This window comes from Nyctereutes procyonoides, unplaced genomic scaffold (assembly GCF_905146905.1).
Source record: "Nyctereutes procyonoides isolate TBG_1078 unplaced genomic scaffold, NYPRO_anot_genome, whole genome shotgun sequence".
Taxonomy (NCBI): Eukaryota; Metazoa; Chordata; class Mammalia; order Carnivora; family Canidae; genus Nyctereutes; species Nyctereutes procyonoides.
The window spans coordinates 43,401,020-43,422,889 of NW_026575131.1; the positions used below are offsets into that span (position 1 = coordinate 43,401,020).

At 45.9% G+C, this 21,870-nt stretch overlaps 1 protein-coding gene across 1 annotated transcript in view; it reads left to right on the forward strand.

Annotated features, from left to right (window-relative positions):
• The window catches only part of CDCP1 (CUB domain containing protein 1), a 57,970-nt gene that overhangs the window by 21,509 nt on the left and 14,591 nt on the right, over window positions 1–21,870 (forward strand). The window contains exons 2-4 of the mRNA XM_055344078.1: window positions 6,998–7,207; window positions 11,598–11,960; window positions 13,066–13,434. Of these exons, the coding sequence (XP_055200053.1) occupies window positions 6,998–7,207; window positions 11,598–11,960; window positions 13,066–13,434 (942 nt within the window). The remainder of the gene's footprint in view (window positions 1–6,997; window positions 7,208–11,597; window positions 11,961–13,065; window positions 13,435–21,870) is intronic.

Here is a 21,870-nt window from a genome sequence, read left to right on the forward strand (position 1 = left end):
TTTTGGCCAGAAAGACTCTTCCCCTTATAGACAGACTTGCTTTGGAATCTGACTCCCACACAGGCTGTGACTGATCAGCCACACTGATTCATGATTATACCATTCGGCTTCTGCATTTTGTCTCCCTCGACATCCTGGGCTCTCCTGCAAGACATCATCCATCTAAATAGGTGTCTCCTCCTGCCTGGGCTGGACCCAGGCCCTGCTGGGAGCTGCTTGGTCTGTCTTTGGTGGACGGAGAGTGAATGGAAGTCAAGCTCCTGCCAAGGAACCACACCCAAGAATTGAGGCCGCTGGTTCTGACCCATCTAAAAAAATTTTAAAGCACATTTGTCAGTCTTTTAAACTGTTCTTGACAAATCTGAGAGCAAATAACTTCCCCAATTTATGTCTGTTGGAATCCTTTTCTCGGAGTCTCTTTTCCTTGGATGCTTGTCCCTTGCAAAGAAAGAAATAGGACAGCAGGACGAAGATATAACAGGGGCATTTGTATAATATCCTGTGATATGGTGATTAATGAATAGTGAATAATGAATGGTGATTAAAACTATCAGAAATTCCCGCCAGAGAAGCTGCTGGTGAGGCAGAAACTAGCAAAGTTTCTCCTAATAAGGAGAGGTCGGAAGGCAGGAGAGTGAAGAAGAGAGGTGTGATTCATGAGCACCAGCTGGGAGCCTGGGAGCCCACACGCTGCTTCCGCGAGGCTTGGCTTGGATGTCTTTCAACCCGGAAGACCTCGAAATCATGCCAGAATTTAGAGCATTGTCTGAGTTTCTGTGAACCTGGATAATAGATCTTCCCAAATACTACTCCAGAGAAATACCAAGTTCCTGGGGAGGCAAAAGAAAGAGATGCTGAAGGAGAAAACATCCAATCACGTTCTTTAAATTACACTGCATTTGTCAAGCCCTCACATGTGCTGACCTGGTTGGGGGTGGCTGTGGTGGATGGCTGAGATTTATTCCACAGTGTTGGGATTTCCGGTTTCAAGGTAGGATTAATGATGGTGAGTGTAGAAGAGGGAGATATGCAAGCAACATGTCATTCTCAAACTCAGAGCATCTGTGATGAGTTATGTTATTTTACTCAAGCCATGAGGGTCTCTCTGCTACGGAATGGTGGCGCTGGGTGTAGGTGAGTAAGGGGAGTCCAGAAATCAAGCATGTCCATGGTTGGATCTTTAGCCTCTCACTCCCCGTCTGCCCCCTCTGCTAACATATATATCATTGAGGATGAGGGAGGCAGTCCCATGGGTGGATGTGTCCTTGGCCATGACCCCAGGAAACAGCCTGTCACGTAAATTGTCCCCTCCTATTGCAAAAATGGGTGAGCTTTGGCTTTACTGTGTGTGTGTTTCCTCTGGGCAGTGAGCTGGGAAGCTGGGTAGGGATTCTCTGATCCAGGGTACTGAGGAGAGCTGTGAACTATGGCTGGGTGGTTCAGTGTACTGGGTTGGCCACTGAGGAGACAGAAGAAACATGGTGAGATGATAAAAAATAATGCTCACCTGAAGTGACCCATTGATCCCTTTCAATGGTTCATCTTCTTGGTTGGCAAAATGAGTTAGAATGAAAATCTCGGGTATTTTTTTTTAAGATTTTATTTATTTATTCATGAGAGACACACAGAGAGAGAGAGAGAGAGAGGCAGAGACATAGGCAGAGGGAGAAGCAGGCTCCATGCAGGGATCCCGATGCGGGACTTGATCCCCGGACTCCAGGATCACGCCCTGAGCCGAAGGCAGGCGCCAAACCACTGAGCCACCCAGGGATCCCTGAAAATCTCGGTTATTTTGACCCAAAATTAAAAATATAAATAAACAGGTAGCATTCGCAATTCATGAAGGAAGGATTGGTGTGTTCAGTAACTAGAGTTGGGACAGTTGGCTTTCCATATGAGAAAAAATAGTAAAAATGAACCCCTACCTCCTAGCACAAAGGGGAAAAAAGTGTTTCCAATACAGATTCCTAGGTCCTGTGGTGAGCATTCTGGACCTGGGGATTTTATCATTCTTGAAGTCTTCCAGAGACCATTTAGAAACCCCTGGGTGGCTCAGTCGGTTGAGTGTCTGACTCGGTTTCTGCTCAGGTCATGATCTCAGGGTTGGGGTATGGAGCCCCACATTGGGCTCTGAGCTCAGAAGGGAATCTGCTTGAGATTTTCTCTCTCCCCCTCTGCCCCTCCTCCCAATGTCTCTCTCAAGTAAATAAATAAATAAATCTTTAAAAAACAAAAACAAAAACGGCAGGCAGGGTGGCTCAGCGGTTTAGCACCGCCTTCTGCCCAGGACCTGATCCTGGAGAGCTGGGATCGAGTCCCACGTCGGGCTCCCTGCATGGAGCCTGCTTCTCCCTCTGCCTGTGTCTCTGCCTCTCTCTCTCTCTCTCTCTCTCTCATGAATAAATAAATAAAATCTTGGAAAAGAAACAACAACAAAAAGGCAAAACAAAAGAAACCCCTCATCTAGACTATTAACTCCCTGGGGGTGGGAACTCCAGAGATTTTTGTCATTAAATCATTTGCATCAGGCATGGGCCCCTAGAACATATTATGAACCCAGACAATTCTAAAGATTCTAAAAGATTCTAAAAGAAAAATATTTTTTCTTTTCTTTTAAGATACTTTATTTAAAAAAAAAGATTATTTATTTGAGAGCAATAGAGAGAGAGCACAAGCAGAGGGAGAAGCAGAACCTCCCACTGAGCAGGGAGCCTGATGCAGGGCTCGATCCCAGGATCCTCCCAACTGACTGAGCCACCCAGGCACCCTGAGAAATAATTTTCTAAAAGAGATTATCCATTTTTCTTTGGCTGTCATCAAGAATAGAACAGATTGTTATATACCCAGAATTAGTTGGGGGTACAGGCCTGTAGGAAGGAAAAGCTGAGCGGAGACATCGTGGTGAGATCAGCCTTGTTCTTGAAATCTAATTTAAAGATATTTGAAAATATCACACTTACCGTGTGAGAAACAAGGCCCACTCCAAAATATTATTAAACCATATTTTAACTATGGTCATGACAACCCTTTGTTTCATTTATTAAGTGCCTACTTTGTGTAAAAACACAATCTTCCCAACATGTTTTTTCCTTTTTTTTTTGTTTATTAAGGTATAATTTACATCTATAATCAACTTCACCAATTTTAAGTGTACAGTTTGATGAATTGTGGCATTTGCATACAATGTGTAATCACCTCCATGGTCAAGATACAGAGTGGTTCTTTCATCCTGCAAAGGCTCCTCTCCCCCTGGTGCCTCTATCCTCTGCCCCCACCTCCCCCCTACATCCCCATCAGGCAACTGCTGATCTGCTTAGAGTCTAACACTTAATTTGAAATTTTTTTAAATTTATTTTGAGAGAGCGAGCTTGCTCAAACACATGCATTGGTAAAGGGGCTGGGGGAAGGGCAGGGAGAGAGGGAGAGAATCCCAAGCAAAGTCCCCGCTCAGCATGGAGCCCAATGCAGTCTCATCTCAAGACCCTGAAATCATGACCTGAGGTGAAATCAAGAGCCAGATGCATGATTGACTGAGCCACCCAGGTGCCTCGAGTGAGGAATTTTTAAATAATGCTGTGGCCATGGGCAGCCCTGGTGGCTCAGTGGTTTAGCGCCGCCTTCAGTTCAGGGCCTGACCCTGGAGACCCCAGATCGAGTCCCATGTCGGGCTCCCTGCATGGAGCCTGCTTCTCCCTCTGCCTGTGTCTCTGCCTCTCTTTCTCTCTCTGTGCCTCTCATTAATAAATAGATGAAATCTTTAAAAAATAATTATAATAATGCTGTGGCCAACGGGTGTAAACACAAGGGAGAAATAAGAATGGAGAAGAAATTGATAACCTAGCTAGCTGGGCTGCAGTCCTGAGACTAGACACAGCTTCCCTTGACGGTGAATTAGCCCGACTGGAGCCTCGGGGTTGGAGGCCACGAGAGATCATGCCATGCCTTCCCGAGACTGAGTGTCCCAAGAATTTTTTGCAAATAGCATGGTAAAGACATTTTTACAATTATAGAAAAAGAACAGAAGGTTGACATATACCGCTTGAATATCAGTCTGACAACTGGGTTTCTGAACACGGATCTAGATTCATTTTCATCTGGTGTTTTAAAGAACCCCTGGGCCTTCAGCTCTCATCTCAGAAGATTCTAAATGGCTACACGGCTTGAAAATGAAGCATTGGAGTAAATAAACCTCTGCCTCAGAGAGTGTTCTCACGGTTAATTAAGAAGCTCGGAGCCCCTGGTTCCCACCAAGATTTATTAGCCCAGACTGAAATCCTGGAGCGGTGGTATGTCTGTGAGATACATCCAGAGGCAGCCAAGACAAGAATTTGGAGACTTTCGTTTTCCCCGGAGCTGCTGAGAGGCTTGTGACTTCTGCTTCCACAAGGGCACCAGGCACTGGCTGGGTCCCGAGGCTACCACTGAAAAAGGCAGGCAAATTCTTGCTGCCTTCCGGTAGGAAGGAGCTCACATTCTGATCATGGACAGCAAGAACAGATGAACAAGTAACAACCTGCTCTCAAAGACTAGAGCAGGGAGGGACATAAAGCAGGAAGACTGGAAGTGGGAGGTGAGGGGAGCCCTTGAGGGGGCTGGTCAGGGAAGGCTGCTCTGAGGAGATGACCTTTGAGCTGAGACTCAAATGACAAAAAGGACCCAAGTCTTGCTAAAGAAAGAACATTTTAGAAATCAGGACCCAGAGCGCCAGAGTGGCTCAGTTGGTTAAGCGTCTGCCTTCAGCTCAGGTCATGATCTTGGGGTCCTGGGATCAAGCCCCATGTCAGGCTCCCTGCTCAGTGGCAAATAAATAAATAAATAAAAAATAAATAAATAAGTCTTTAAAAAAGAAAGAAATCAGAACCAGCATGTGCAAAGGCCCTGGGGATGGGAGAGAGGTTAGTGGGGTTTTTTTGTTTTTGTTTTCGTTTTTGAGGTTAGTGTTTTCAAGAAAGAAATCGAAGGTGGCCTGATCACAGTGATCAAAGAAGAGAGGGAGTACAAGCTAAAGGTGGAGAGATTGGGACATTCTGCTCCAAAAAATGCACCTAAGCCATCTTGAAAGCAAAATCAGGGAGGCACCTGAGCTGGTGCCCTGGCGCTCTGAGACATGTGTCACTGCTGGGCAGTGGTTTGGAATGCTTACAATTGCAAAGTCACTTCTCACTTAGTCAGATACTAGTCATAGACTGGGAGCTGGCAGGAAATGTAAGTAGAGTTATTCTAGCCCAACCCCCTCATTTTACGAATAAGGAACAGAGACCCAAAGAAGGTTAAAGGTCTTACTGGCAAAATGGAGAGAATATTTGCAGTTCGTTATCACAGATCAATTCCCACACTATGTAAAGAGCTGCTGGCTGGCCAGGCTACAGCAGAGCGAACAAGGGAGAGAGGTTCAAGAAGACGTTGACAGTAGTCCCAACGTATGGTCACACACAGCAGCTGGCCTGGGGAATACAAGTGTGCTCATACCTTCTTGTGAGAGGAAAAATGTATTTGACACTCATGCAGGCTAGTAGTTTGGATAACATTAAAGCACATGTCTGGTCAAAAACTAGAAAACCTGAAATGTCACTCATCAGGTGCATGGATAAATAAACCGTAGTTTATGGTGATGATGGAATACTACTTATCAGTAAAAGGAAACACACTACCAATCCCTGCGGAAACGTGGATTAAACTCACAAGCGTGCTGGGCAAAGAAACCAGGTACAAAAGAGAATACACTGTAGGATTCTGTTAATATGAGGGTCTAGATCAGGCAATGGATAGTTTTCTGGGACCAAAAGCCAAGGTTGACCATAAAGGGACATGAAAGGAACATTTAGGGGTCATGAAAAGTTTTTATATCTTTTATATCTTGAATATACATGTGCTGGTCACATGTATATTCATTTGTTACAACTCTTAAAATGAGTGGGCCCTTTTTAACGTATATAAATTATATCTCAAGTTGATTTTAAAGAATAAATTTTTAGGGGCACTTGGGTGGCTCAGTCGGTTAAGTGTGTGCTTTCAGCTCAGGTCATGGTCCCAGGGTCCTGGGATCAAGCCTTGCATTTAAAAACAAAATAGGGGGCAGCCCGGGTGGCTCAGCGGTTTAGCGCCACCTTTGGCCTAGGGCGTGATCCTGGAGTCCCGGGATCGAGTTCCACGTCGGGCTCCCTGCGTGGAGCCTGCTTCTCCCTCTGCCTGTGCCTCTGCCTCTTTCTCTCTCTGTGTCTCTCACGAATGAATAAATAAATCTTAAAAAATAAATAAATAAAAATAAATAAAATAAGTAACTTTTTAGGGGCATCTGGGTGACTCAGTTGGTTAAGCATCTGGCTCTTCTTGGTTTCTGCCCAGATCATGATCTTGAGGTGCTGGGATCAGCCCCAGTCCCTCTCCCTGCTCTGGGAAGAGTCTGCTTCTCCCTCTCCTTCTACCCCTCCCCACTGCTCTCTCAAATAAATAAATAAAATCTTAAAAAAATTTTTTTCTTAAAAAAAAACAAAAAAAATATATTTTTTTTTCTTCCCAGCCTCCACTATGGTTTACGTGTATATACTGGGCATGTAAAGCTCTCAGAGCAGGAGACAGCAGCTCTTTGCCAACAAATTTGTCCCTGTATAGATAGACGGTTTCTGTACATGGACTTTCATCTAGTCATATGAGAAGAGGTGTGACAGTTTCTCTGATTGCTATTTAATGCTACACAGATGGGGTATCTGTGCTCACTGCTCAAAACATTGAGGATGTGGTCCGGTGTTTTTAAGTTTTAGAAAAAATAATGCAAATGAGACACTTGTCAACACCCCATCAGCAATAGCCTGCTTCTTTCCCATTGGTCAGGATAGCACTGTCATGTTACATCACCTCCCTTCTCAGACCAGGAGGGAGGGAACAAAGTTGTCAAAGAGGGTGTATCCTTCCTGGACCAAGAGGTCCAAAGAGGGGACGGCAGTAAGTTTGGAGACCTAAATTGTCCTGCTCTCTCCATGTTTCTTCCTTCCTCCAGAAGCTTCTGAGATTGCCCTGCCACAAGGAAGTGGCATTACAGTTTTCATAAAGCCTGGGACCCCAGCTCTGCCAGTGAAGCCCTGTTACATCATCAATTCTAAAAGACATAAAACCACGTTGACCATCAAATCTGGAGAAAAAGAGATCTTTTCCTTCAGCTGCCAGGACCCAGAGAATCACTTTGTCATTGATATCCAGAAGAATATTGGTAAGTGCACACTCACCAACTGTTTGGCCTCCCTGCCTCTCTTTCTGGGGCTAAACCAGCCTCAAATGCTGAAACCCCATGCTCTATTTAGCTGGTATGTGGCTGTTTGTGGTTCTCAGTGCTTTCCACGGTTTAAGTTGTTGAATCTACAAAACAGCCCTCTGAGAAACTCACAAAAACTCACCTAAGTTAGCATGGCTAATGAGTCACAGCAGGACAAGAACCCAGGTACGATGGCCCCAGGCTTTACCTGCCACCCCTGTGCCACACTGTTCCTTGACAGAGCTAAGGATCTTCCTTCAGGTCTGGGATGCTCCAGCTGAGGTGCTGTAAGTTTTTAAACTAAAGTTTAAAGTTGTTAAACTAAAACTTTAAAGCTAATTTAGTTCAGGGGCACCTGGGTGGCTCAAACCATTAAGTGTCTGCCTTTAGCTCAGGTCATGATCCCAGAGTCCTGGGATTGAATTCTGCATCAGGCTCCCTGCTCAGTGGGGAGCCTGCTTCTCCCTCTCCCTCTGCTCCTGCCCCTGCTCATGCTCCCTCTCTTACTCACTCCCTCTCAAACAAATAAATAAAATATTTTTTAAAAAAAGTTTTGGGGCAGCCCTGGTGGTGAAGCGGTTTAGCACTGCCTGCAGCCCAGGGTGTGATCCTGGGGACCCAAGATCAAGTCCCACATCAGGCTCCTTGCATGGAGCCTGCTTCTCCCTCTGCCTGTGTCTCAGCCTCTGTGTGTGTGTGTGTCTCTCTCATGAATAAATAAATAAAATCTTAAAAAAAAAAAGTTTTGGGGGATCCCTGGGTGGCTCAGTGGTTTAGTGCCTGCCTTTGGCCGGGCGTGATCCTGGAGTCCCGGATCAAGTCCCACATCAGGCTCCCTGGATGGAGCCTGCTTCTCCCTCTGCCTGTGTCTCTGCCTCTCTCTCTCTCTCTCTCTCTGTGTGTCTCTCATGAATAAATAAATAAAATCTTAAAAAAAAAAGGATTGTTTAAAAAAAAGTTTTAAACCTAATTTAATTCAAATTTAAATTAACTAATTTAATTTTAAGCTAAAATGTTGCTGATGAAGAGCAAAAAAGCAAGGGAGGGGCAGCCCAGGTGGCTCAGCGGTTTAGCGCTGTCTTCAGCCCAGGACGTGATCCTGGAGTCCCAAGTTGGGCGCCTGCATGGGGCCTGCTTCTCCTCCCGCCTGTGTCTCTGCCTCTGTGTGTGTGTGTGTGTGTGTCTCATGAATAAATAAATAAAAAAAAAAGCAAGGGAGTTGAAAGACAAAGAAATTGGGGGTGCCCAGGTGGCTCAATTGGTGGAGCCTATGACTCTTGATCTCAGGGTTGTAGGGTAAAGTTTCACACTGGGTGTAGAGATTACTTAAAAATCTTTAAAAAAAGAAAGAAATTTGAAGGTTGAGGACATAAGTGTGGTAAGGTGGGTCCGAGAGACACAATGGGGAAAACAGTAGCTTTAAGGCTGAGAGAGCTCGATCTGGCTTCAAGCTTTAGGCTCCTGATCATGTGAGCTCATCACGTGGCTTTGAATGAGTCACTTAACTGCTTTGTGACTTGGTTTTTTTTCAACTGTAAAATAAGTCATTGTACCAACCAACAGGGCTTTCTTGAGGGTGAAATAAACTAATGGACTCCAAATGTTTGACACACAAGGTAACAAACTATGGCTATTTGGGATTATTGTTATTCCTTATAATTTGAATTTAGGATAGGAGATTGACATAAGGTATAATCACCAGGCAGAAAGAATTAAATCTATCATTTCCCAATTGCTTTAGGTGGGCATGTTGGCTAGGAACCTAGAGGTCATAACAACAAGGAGAACACTATTTGAGATCCAATCAAAGCCATACCCAGAAAAATTTATTTTGCCTTTCATTGAAAATAAATGAATCAGGCAATAGATAAGAAAAGGGAGTAAAATAAACCTTAGAAAAAAGAAGTTCAGAAAAACAAAAGGAGTAATTAAAGTATTACCAGCAGCTTTAGAACTACTCAAGCTAAGGCGTGGTTTTTATAAAGACTAACTAAATAGACAAATCTTGACTAGTCCTCTGGAAAAAAAGAGAAAAATACAAATATACAGCATTGAAAGGATAAATGTTGATTGAATGACATTTACAAAGCCAATTTCTAAAAGAGACTATGTACAACATTATTATAATAAGTAAGAAAATCTGAATAAAAGGAATAATTTGCAGGGAAAGTATTGTGAGCCAGATTGACTCATAGAAAATTAGGGAACCTGAAAAAATAAATAATGGAAGAGGAGATTGGAAACCACGTCCAAGAGGGGGGAAAGCAGGGTTTGGGTTAGTTAGACATGGTTTCATAGAGGATCCTATAAAACTTCAGGAAGATAAGTTCTTGTGATATTGAAACCATTCCAGGGGAGGTAAAGGCTGAATAGTAAATATCTCAGATCATCTTTGTCCCAACCACTGGGCTCCACCGTTGCAGCGTGAGTCGGCCGCTGGTAGTAGGGAAACACCTGGGCAGTGACATCCCACATCTTTATGCTCGGTGGTAGGGATTGTGCTGAACTGGGCTCATGAGCTGTGACTTCCTGACCCCTGTTCGAGAACACAGAAAGAGGTGGATTTTCTTAGTTCATGTAATAAGGCTCTTAAAACCCCAATATCAAAATGTGCCAGAGCATAAAAAAGAAAATCACTGCCTAAAGAGGGTGAAGGGCTAGCGGCTCAGTGGTTGGACATCTGCCTTCAGCTCAGGGCGTGATCCTGGTGTCCAGGGATCGAGTCCCGCATCGGGCTCCCTGCATAGAGCCTGCTTCTCCCTCTGCCTATGTCTCTGTATCTATGTATCTCTCATGAATAAATAGATAAAATCTTTTTTAAAAATTAAAAAAAATAAAAAATAAAAAGGGTGAAGAGATCTCACGAGACCCCCAGCAGGAGCTAATCCATGTGGCCCTGGGCACTTGGAGGTATGGATGGATGGAAAGCTCTGAAAAAGGTGGCTTTTTTTTTTTTTAAGATTTTATTTGTTCATCTGAGAGAAAGAGAGAGATAGAGCGTGAGAGCACAAGCTGGTGGGAGGGACCAGGGAGAGAAGCAGACTCCTTGGTGGACAGGGAGCCTGACGAAGGACTGGAATCCAAGCCCGGGATCATGACCTGAGCCCAAAGCAGATGCTTAACCTACTGAGCCACCCAGGCGCCCCAAAGGTGTCTTGATATCATGAAGTCTCCATGAGCTCCTAAAAATAGGTCCTATCTTTACCCATACACAAAATCTAATTTTAGCCACCTTTGTCACCTTATCATCTCACCCCGTTTCATGGGTTAGGCAACACAATGTGTTGCAAGAACTCAGGCAGACCAAACACAGCCTGACCTTTCGTCCTGGGATTGTGTGCGCTGCAAACATGCTGGTCACCCAGATTCCAAGGAGTACTTTGCAAAATTGAGAGTTTGAGTGTGAGCGACCCCAGAGGTCCTAGCCAGCTCTGAAATTCTCCCATAATCCCACTTCAAGTTGGCGGTCCTTTCGGACACCCCACTGGAGCAGCACTAGGGGCAGGAAGATCCCTGCAACGGGGCCTGAAGCCACTGCACCTTTCAGATTCCCCACACTGGACACAACCAAGTCTCCCTGTTCCATCTGCCTTCATCACTTCTTCCACAGGCCCATTTCTTCCTTGCGAGCAACATTTCTTGCTTTGTTTTAAAAGGCTTAGGAAACAAAATACATCAAAGGATGTCATTTGGCAATTAGCTTTTAAAAAAGGAAAAATTCAACTGCAGTGGTGGTAAAACAGCAGCATTACAGCCACGAGGCAGGACAATCACTGGGCCTCCGGGCTCCAGCCATTAAGGGGGGGTTGTAAGTTCAGAGTGTTCTCAGTGTGTTGAGGAGTATGTGGATGGGAAAACCAGTTTTGAAAGGTGGAACTCGGCACTGTGCCTTTGAAACAGTGAAACCGTGACTGTCTCAGACCCAGGGGACCTGGGCTAGCCCATCACACTGGTTCTGTCACAAAGGGTCTCCGTCCGGCTTCCAGGAAGGCCTCGCCAGGTTGTGTCACTCGAAGGGAGGAGGTCAGGCTCGGCTGGTTCACCCCTGCCTTGCGGGCGGTGACTGGCTGTGGGCTGCCACCCACCATGGGAGGGGAAGCAGGTGCAGGGCGACCCCTCAGGCTCTCTAGCCCAAAGAGGCTCCCCCAGCCCGAGCACACATATGCCCCCCAAGAAGAGTGAGCTAGCTCCTGGCCACTGACACGGGCACAGCCAAGGGCACAGCCAAGAGATCGTGCATCTGCCTGCGGGGGGGGGGGGGGCAGCAATCGCCCCAGGGGTCGGGGGGGAGGCAGTGAGTGGCCCCGTAGTGTTTGTGACCAAGCGAGCTTTTGCGACTGTGTTTCAGACTGCATGGCAGGCCCCTGTCCGTTTGGCGAGGTTCAGCTTCAGCCCTCAACATCGACGCTGCCCACCCTCAACAGAACTTTCATCTGGGACGTGAGAGCTCACAAGAGCATTGGTCTAGAGCTACAGTTCGCCCCGCCGCGCCTGAGGCAGATCGGGCCCGGGGAGAGCTGCCCCGACGGGGTCACTCACTCCATCAGCGGCCGCATCGATGCCACCGCCGTCAAGATCGGGACTTTCTGCAGCAACGGCACTGTGTCCCGCATCAAAATGCAAGAAGGGGTGAAGATGGCCTTACACTTGCCCTGGTTTCACAATAGGAACATCTCTGGCTTCAGCATCGCAAACCGATCTTCTATAAAACGTGAGCACGCCCCTCCATCCCCACTGTTTGCTGAGGCTGAGACACACACACACACACACACACACACACACGGTTCTAGGTCAGAAACGGGCAGATGTCAGCGCTCTCCTATGACTACCTTGAAGGAAGATCCCACTCTTCCAGAAGTGGTGCGGATCTCCTGGTGTGAACCCACCCTTCTCTGTGAAACAAACTGTGCACCCACTCTCTTTTCTTGGTCCTTTGTGCTGTGAGGCTTGTTTTCAAAACATGAAGTGGGACTGGCCCTCCACACCTCCCTGGATTACCTCGTGTCTCATGTCTTAGTCCCAAGTTGTAGCCCTTTCACCTTTTATGTAATTGTATCCGTGGTGTGCTGGATCCGGTTCGCACCGGTTCACGACAGCTGACGGTTGAATGTTCAGGAATTCTGTGAGCTGATGCTAAACAGGGCCGGTAACAAAACTGAAATTAGGCAGACTTACAGTTAAAATACATTCGTTTAGGGGGGATCCCTGGGTGGCTCAGCGGTTTGGCTGAGGATCGAGTCCCACATCAGGTTCCCTGCACAGAGCCTGCTTCTCCCTCTGCCTGTGTCTCTGCCTCTCTCTCTCTCTCTCTCTCTCTGTCTCTCATGAATAAATAAATAAAATCTTAATTAGTTAATTAAAAAATTTGCTTACAAGCAAAGGTAATAAAGACTCAAAACTCATCACTTCCTAATGAGTTCACTACATTTTACTGTTACCTGTGCTCTTGAGGTTATTTATGTCAAACACACCTCTACGGTGGAAATGCCATACAATGGGGAGCTACTGCCCATCTGCTCCAGACTCCGCATTCATGTCATGTTGGCAGCTTGAAATCAGCCATGGTGGGAATATTTACAGCAAGGAAATGGACAGACACTACAAATTAAGCGGCCCCCCCCCATCTCTGCGTTGGTCATTAAGCATTTAGTCACCCGCCTCTGATGTATCCTCGTTGGAGATAAGACAACGCCCAGAGCTCAGGACCTGAGAATTGCTCTCAACGCTTCCTAACCCTGCTGCCTCTGAGCCATGAGCAACCAGGGCACGTTCTAACCACCTCTTATTCTTTCTCATTTGGGTCCTCCTCCCAATAGGACTGTGCATCATCGAATCTGTGTTTGAGGGTGAAGGCTCAGCAACCCTGATGTCTGCCAACTACCCAGATGGCTTCCCGGAGGACGAGCTCATGACGTGGCAGTTTGTCATTCCCGCGCACCTGCGGGCCAGCGTCTCCTTCCTTCGCTTCAATGTCTCCAACTGCGAGAAGAAGGAGGAGCGGGTGGAGTACTACATCCCGGGCTCCACCACCAACCCGGAGGTGTTCAGGCTGCAGGACAAACAGCCCGGGAACATGGCTGGGAACTTCAACCTCTCTCTGCAGGGCTGTGACCAAGATGCCCAAAATCCGGGGATCCTCCGGCTGCAATTTCAAGTTTTGGTCCAACATCCACAGAATGAAAGCAGTAAGTGAGCCCCACCTTCTTTTCCCCTCCTCCTCCAGCTCTTTTCTTTCCTGGATAATCTGCTTGGCGTGAGGTTCCCTTCCTATTGTTCATCTATGGCTTCTGGAACACATGGACTCTGGACCCTCTAAGAGTTTCAGGAAGTGCATTGCCAGGCAATAAGACAGGCTCTTGCGTGAACACCTGGCATGCTGCTCCATTTCAACACAGTGAGAAGCAAACGAGAACTTGCATTCAGGCTGTTGTTTTTAATAAAAGTGTTGGAAGGTCACTTTTTTTTTTCCTTAGAGCACGAGCAGTGCGGGGGAGGGGCAGAGGGAGAGGAAGAGAGAGCATCTTCAGCAGGCCCCATGCACAGCGGAGAGCCTGACGTGGGGCTCGATCTCAGGACCCTGAGATCATGACCTGAGCCAAAATCAAGAGTCAGAGGTTAGCTCAATGTACTGAGCCACCCAGGTTCCCAGAAGATTTCTTCCTAAATTACATATCTTAACTTTCAGTGTAAATCAGGATGGTCTCAGCACCATCAGTAGTGATAATGATCATGAACCCTGTTTAATTGGCTGAGTGCCCCATACCACGCACCCATACTCCGTGCCGAGCCCTGACCTAAGCATACCACTTAGCCTCAGCTAATCCATATGACAACCCTATAGGGGAGGCAGGAGTTATCCTCAATTACTGCTGAAAAAAAAAAAAAGGAGGTTCAGAGAACTTATTGAACTAGCCCAACATCACATAGTTTGTCAGGAGCAGAGCAAGCTCAGAACCTAATGCCTGTGCTCTGGATCATTCTGAATCCTACGTGGGCTGTTGAGAATGAGGTTGCCCATCACTCTACACACATTTTACAGAGATGCCATGAACCCAGAAAAGGTTGAGTCAGGGCCAGGGTTAGAGCAAAGTGCCCAGCATGCAACATTAAAGGAGGCATCCGCTCTGAGGTGCTTGCTCTTCAGGAGGTACTCACCCTCAAGATCATGTAAGTGCAAAAAAAAAAAGAAAAAAAAAAAAAGAACATGTAAATGCAAGGCCAGCTCCTGAGAGTAAGTGCCTCCTTAAACTTTGCTCCATGAAGAGTGGCGCAGGTCTTGAAATAAAAGGTACAAGATGGGGACACCTGAGTGGCCCAGTCGGTTAAGCATCTGCCTTCAGCTCAGGTTATGATCCTGGGGTCCTAGGCATCGAGCCCCAAGTCGCCCCAAGTCAGGCTCTCTGCTCAGTGGGGAACCTACTTCTCCCTCTCCCTCTGCCCCTCCCCCTGCTCGTGCTCTCCCTCTCTCAAATAAATAAATAAAATCTTTAAAAAAAAAAAAAGGTACAAGATGAGTTCAGAGTGACTGTTCCTGGGGTCCATCTGTAACCTGGAGTCTGCAAAGGAGCAAGTGTGTGACAAGTGGTCTTGAACCTGTGACATGTGCTCAAGACAGGTTCTATCCCGAGGACTGATTCTCAGCCTTGTTCTGATTAGTATTCACCTCCAGGAAGCAGGTGCAGAACCAGGCAGAAAAATTAAATAGAAGAGTAATACTCATTTTAGTAGAGCTGATAAACATCTGGAAAGTGACAGTGTGGGACCCGCCTGTGGGGTTGCCTGGCTGGCCTTGCCTCAGCAATTCCCTCTGGGTTTTTCCAGAAGCTGTAGCCCTGGCGGAACCTGACCAAGATGCCTTTTGATTTACGGTAACCATGTAGAAGTAACTGTGTGTGTGTGTGCGGATGCGTGTGTGTGCCTGCTGACACATTTTTATGATTCCACTGTCACAATTTCATCATCGGAATGTTGAAAACAGCCACATAAGAATCTGGAGATGGTGTGGGTTTGAGGTTAGGAGACAGAGGGATCCGTTGATCATCTCAGCTATGGTGAGTGCTGCCGATTTATTGCATTTCCTGGAAGAAGAGCTGAGCTGATTTCCACAACTAATCAAATTCTTAAACAGGCTTTAACCAGCATCTATCCAGAAGGGCATGGCTTTAGTTTCCAGATAAGTAAAGAGAGTTAACTGCAATGTAAAGCCATTTGGTGGTGTCACAGCTTCACATAAAGTGTAGGGTCTGCCCACATGGATTTGAATCCTGGTTCCTCTACTTACCAAGTGATTGTGGGCAAGACCCTTAACATTTGTGTGACTCGGTCCCTCGTCTTAAAATAGAGGATAGGCCCACCCTCGTTAGGGGTGTTTTAAGGATGAAATGAGGTACACAGTGCCTGGCAGGTAGTAAGTACTCTTTGAATGTTATCCTGCAGGGTTCTAGATCAGGGAAGGGATACAGGGGTGAAAAAGACACAGTGCTTGCCCTTAGAGATAGACTACAACCCAGTCACTTCTCAGGAGTTTCACTGGTGTGCCATGGGTTCAAGGCAGGGTGCACACAGCAGGCTGGTAGGAGTTTCAGGGAGAGACTCCTGGCAGAGCCTGGCACTTTCCAACCTACCTGGGAGGCCCCGGAGGGTTGGTGCCCCTCATTGCCACTGGAAGGGGCTCTGTGTATTGTTTCTCCTCTTTCTGCCTTGGACATGAGAAAGAAGCAGCTGCAAGGAGTGCTTCCAGAGACTAAGTCCCTTGGGTAGGAGCCTCCGCCCTTCCTTCCCCCAGGAGTGCTGAAGGCAAACCTGGGGCTGGTCTCCTGCTGTCCCTCCCTGAACCCAGGCCAGGGCCTCATGCCCCTCACTTGTCCCCCTTTGCCCCCAGTGGGGGAAACGACTACCCAAACCAAAGCCACTACACCAAGAGTGCTCCTGTGGGGAGTTTGCATTCATCACATACCCTGTTGTATTTATCTGACTGCACATCTGTGTCCCACTAAACTCCTCCCAATCAGGAACCTGTTTTATTCTTCTATCTGCCTACATGCACCACAGTTTCTGGCACATTTCGGGCCCTTTGTAAATTCTTATCAAATCTCAAGAGGCAGCCTCTTGCCCAAAGTGGCTCAAGAACCAGATACCATCCAATGGCACAGCCCATCAGAAGGGGCAGTTATGCTTCACTGGGGGCACCCGGGAGAGTGGCTGTTCCAGGAAGTCAGATGAGGGGAAGAGCTTGAGAAAGAAGAGCAGGAGACCTTCTCAAGCCTGGAGATTGATTATCATAGCAACTGTGCAAAGCCAAAGCCTCAGCAAGGGCAGAGGCAGCCATCAGAGCCCCAGCAGCACCTATAGCCCTCATCATCCACAGCAGAACCTGACCATGCTGGCCCCACACTGCAAAACAAAACAAAACAAAACAAAAAACAATTTCTGAAGGTGGGAAACAAGCAGGTGTTGCTTTGAACCTCATTGTCTACCCCCCAAAACCTTACTATAAACGCTCTCTCTACCTTGCTTAAGAATATCAGATAGGCTCAAACTAGAGCCAGAGGAGCTCTAAGGCGTGTCTTTCCATGGCTTGACCATAAATATTCTATGTTGGGATGGCTGATGGACAGGCTGCCCTGGGCCTGAGGAGTAACCCATCTGGCTTGCTGTGAGCATGTTTGTGAGCACTGACGGCTTCTGCTGCCCGAAGCACACAGCTCCACCAGAGCTCAAGCCATATTCATCTCTACCAAACAAATCTTGTTTTTCAGTGTTCCATTCTGCACTCTCTTTTTTATTTTTTTTTTTTATTTATTTTTTTTTTTAAAGATTTTATTTATTTATTCATGACAGTCACACAGAGAGAGACAGAGAGGCAGAGACACAGGCAGAGGGAGAAGCAGGCTCCATGCACCGGGAGCCCGACGTGGGATTCGACCCCGGGTCTCCAGGATCACGCCCCGGGCCAACGGCAGGCGCCAAACCGCTGCGCCACCCAGGGATCCCTCTTTTTTATTTTTTATTTGTTGATAGTACAATACAGGTCTTGAATAACACAGGTCTAAACTGCACAGGTCTACTTATACAAACTTTTTTTATTTCAATAAATACAATATAACATCGTAAAAGTATTTTCCCTTTTGATTTTCTTTTTTTAATATTTTGTTTATTTATTTATCTACCTGACAGAGAGAGAGCACAAGCAGGGGGAAGAGCAGAGGGAGAGGGAGAAGCAGGCCCCTGGGATCATGACCTGAACCGAAGGCAGATGCTTAACTGACTGAACCACCCAGGATCCCCCCTCCTTATGATTTTCTTAATAACATTTTCTTTTCTCTAAATGACTTCATTGCAAGAATATAGTACATGGTACCTATGACATACAAAATATATGTTAATAGACTGTTTATGGTATTGGTAAGGCTTCTGGTCAACAATGGTTAGTAGTTGGGATCCCTGGGTGGCTCAACGGCTTTCGGCCCGGGGCATGATCCTGGAGACCCGGGATTGAGTCCCACATCAGGCTCCTTGCATGGAGCCTGCTTCTCCCTCTGCCTGTATCTCTCCCTTTCTCTCTCTCTCTCTCTGTGTCTCTCATGAATAAATAAATAAAATATTAAAAAAAATAGTAGTTAAATTTTGGGAGAGTCAAAAGTTACAGAGACATTTTCAACAGTGGGGCAGGAGGTCAGCACCCCTAACCCCACATCATTCAAGGGTCAATTGTACTACAGTGTCATACCTGGTGGTATTGCCACATCATTACCTGGAGTTTCATCTGATAGTCACATAGAGAGACAATGTCTCTGTTGTGTCCCGCAAACTGTTCCTCTTTTTATATCATTTCTGCAAGATTCAAATGGCCCTGCTGATGCCGAATCCTACAAGTTAATAGTAGTCTCCCTAAGTACATGGTTCCCTTTAGCCAGAGCAGACCGCTAGCCTACTGCTTTACACATCCTCCTACGGCTGTTAGGAGGTATGTTCACTTGCTCTGAAAGCACCAAACAGACTAGTATCTTCAAAACCCGTGGGCTTAAAAAAAAAAAAAAAAAAAACCCGTGGGCTTCTGGATTATCATGACTTATATAAGGTAGACGAACAGGAGTTTCCAGCTTGTTACACCATGTGTTTCAATGAGTCTCAACACCAGTCTGAGTAAATGCTGGTTGGGGAAGCAGTTGTGTTGCTTCTTCTTCAGCAAGACCCCCAACCCACCTGGAGCCTTTACCTCAAGGTTGACTTCATTTTTGTCTTTTGTTGGATAACTCATGCTCTGTGGGACTTAAATTTATCCTGGCAGAATTGACACATATCGTAGCCCCTTATTCCCATGGAGCACATTTTTATTTTAAAGTAAGGAATCTCGGGGCACCTCAGTGACTCAGTTGGTTGAGCCTCCGACTCTTGATTTAGGCTCAGGTCATGATCTCAGAATCGTGGGATTGAGCCCAGCATCAGGCTCTGCACTAGTGTGGAGCCTGCTTAAGATTCTCTCTCTCAAAAAAAAAAAAAAAAAGATTCTCTCTCTCCCTCTCCCTCTGTCCCTTCCTACCTTGCTCTCTTTCTCTCTCTCTCTAAAAAAAAAGAAAGAAAGAAATGAAGTAGAGAAATCTCTATCTACAGATTCCACAAAAATAGGGACTTTTTTGAAACTTCAGTCAATAAGCTAATCCCTGTGACAATAAATATCAAATAGTGAAAGGTTGTCTTTTTTGCAGGGGCCGGTGTCTTCTCAAATCTCCAGCTCAAGGATTTATTATAGGAAGGAAACATCTGCAGTGTTGTAGAAAGAATATGGGATTCTCTTGCAGTAGGAAACTATCCATTAGGTTCCTAGATTTGAGCAAATACGTGGAGCCTCTCTGAGGTCTCTTTCAGCCATAAACTGGTGACTGACACACCTACCCCTCCTTCTGGTATGACTAGGCTAAGGCAACTTATCAAAGCACAGAAGACCCTGAGTAAAATCTGTCTTATTTTTCCATAGATTTACAAATGTAAATAGTGACAATTCTATTTAAAGCATGCCACCTGTGACAGGTGAGGGCCACATAACTTCCCTCCTGCCCAGACTGCTGAAGCCACTTATGAACATATACCTTAGGCAGCATGGGAATTTACTGAGTCTACCCCTGCATCTTCCCTGAGAGCCAACCAAAATAAGTATGGAAAGAAGCCGCATCCAATAACTAATGAATGGGATGTGTCTACAGAACTGGAAAGCCAGACACGTGGTGTGAAAACAGAGGCCAGGGTCCTCCTGATGTTCCCCTCAATACAAGGTCCATCTTGCACCAAAATCAGAATCATTTTCCTCAACAAACTCCACTCTCTGTTTTGGCTCAATTGCAGTACGTCTCATCACTGTCCCTTAATTATTCTACAGTGACCTTCAAAGTAAATATGAATCATAAAACCACAGTACCATTCCACACCTACCAGAATGGCTAAAATGAGGAAGGCTGGCGACACCAAATGTTGGCAAGAACATAGGGCACTGGAATCTGGACTTGCTGCTGGCAAGAGGGTAAAAGGACGAAATCTCTTGGGAGAACAACCTGCCAGTTTCTCACAAACTTACACCTACCTATGACCCAGAAATTTCCCTCCTAGGTAATTACCCTAGAGAAATGAAACCATAGGTTTACTCAAAGATCTATAAAAGAATATATATACAGCAGTTTGATTCATAATCAGAAACAACCTAACTCTCCATCAATCTAGAAACAAACAAGTGTGGTATCTTTGTTCTACGGAATACCACTCAGTAATGACAAGGGAAAAGGGGCTGATATCCACAATAACATGGATGAGCCTGAAGTACATTTTCCTTTTTTTTTTTTAGATTTTATTTATTTATTAATGAGAGGCACACACAGAAAGAGAGGCAGAGACACAGGCAGAGGGAGGAGAAGCAGGCTTCATGCAAGGAGCCCAATGTGGGACTCGATCCTGGAAATCTGAGATCAGACCCTGAGCCAAAGACAGATGCTCAACTGCCGAGCCACCCAGTTGTCCCGAAGTACATTTTCCTGAGGGAAAAAAGCCAGATAAGAGAGTACATACTGTATGATTCCATTTATAGGAAGTTCCGGAACAGGTGAAATCTACAATGATAGAAATCAAGAAGCCATGGCCTTTGGCGGGCATGACTAGTAGAAGTCAAGCAGAATTGACTAGAAAGGAGCACAAAGGAACTTTCTGGGATAATAGGAATATTCTAGGGGCATCCCCAGTGGCTCAGCGGTTTAGCACTGCCTTCAGCCCAGGGCCTGATCCTGGAGACCTGGGATCAAGCCCCACGTCGGGCTCCCTACATGGAGCCTGCTTCTCCCTCTGCCTGTGTCTCTGTCTCTGTGTTTGTGTGTGTCTCAGGAATAAATAAATAAAATCTTTTTTAAAAAAAGGAATATTCTAGATCTTGCTTTGGGTGATAGATACAATAGAAATATAAAGATGCCAAAGCTCATCAAACTGAACACATAAGATCCGTACATTTTATTATACGTAAATTATATGTCAAAGAAGTCAAGGGAAGCTATAGTCAATAGTTAGTGGGTGTGGGAGTCAGACTACTTTGGGCCTCACTTACTAGCAAACTACGTGACTTTGGACAAGTTGCTTAACCTTTCCAAGCTTCAACTTTGTAGTTTATAAAATTGGGATGATAAAATCGATACTACCTTAAACAAATCAAAACCTTGAACTTCCCAAAAGAAAGGTCCATTTATGGTTGCATACCATCACTGGAGTACAGTGTTAGTCATAAAAACAGGCCCTCCATCAATATTTGAAGAAGTATCCTCGAATTAATGCAAGTCTAATAAATTTGGTGCATTTCTAATGCATATCAAGGAACTATTTTGCTCTCATCTTGAGATCAGATGGCTGTTGGTAGGTTTTTTCAGAGGGGGCATTGACCATATGTGAGCTGCGGGAAGCCAGGCCAGGGGTTCCCATGGCTTCTTGTCTCCTCTGCACAGCCACCAGCTAGACAAGAGGAAGCTGATGTCCACAGAGGCCACAAGTGTTGTAGAAACAGCACAGGCTTTGTAATCCAGAGGTTGTGGATGGTTGGGTCCTAGCCCCACCATCTCCCAGCCTTAGATTCCCTGTCAATCAAATGGAGTTGATGAAGCCTACTATGCTAGATTGAATATTTATTCCAAAATCTTCACCACCCCTCCTGGGAGAGGATTAGCTTTGCTGCCCCCATTGGCTACAGGGTTGGCCATGTGAGTTTGCTTCGGCCAAGGAAGCAGAAGTGAGCGTTCCCCTTCCAAGCAGAAGCTTCAGCACCCATCCTGTGATTCACCTTTCAAACTCTGTCTTGAGACTCGCATGTCATAGAGGCTTCTCCTTCAGCCTATATCTCAGAATTAAAAAGACATGCACCTGCAGTCAACCCACAATGGATATGTAAGGTGAATGAAGAATAAATCTTTGTTATTCTGACCCTTCAGATCTGGGGACCATGTGTTACTGCAACATAATTTAGCCTGAGCTGACTGACACATTCCCTCTCAAGGATATCATGAGCATTAACAACCTAACACGTCATGGACTCTCGACCATGTGCCACATATGCAGCTTATGGAGATCCACGAAGCTCCCTTTCTGGTGGGAAAAAC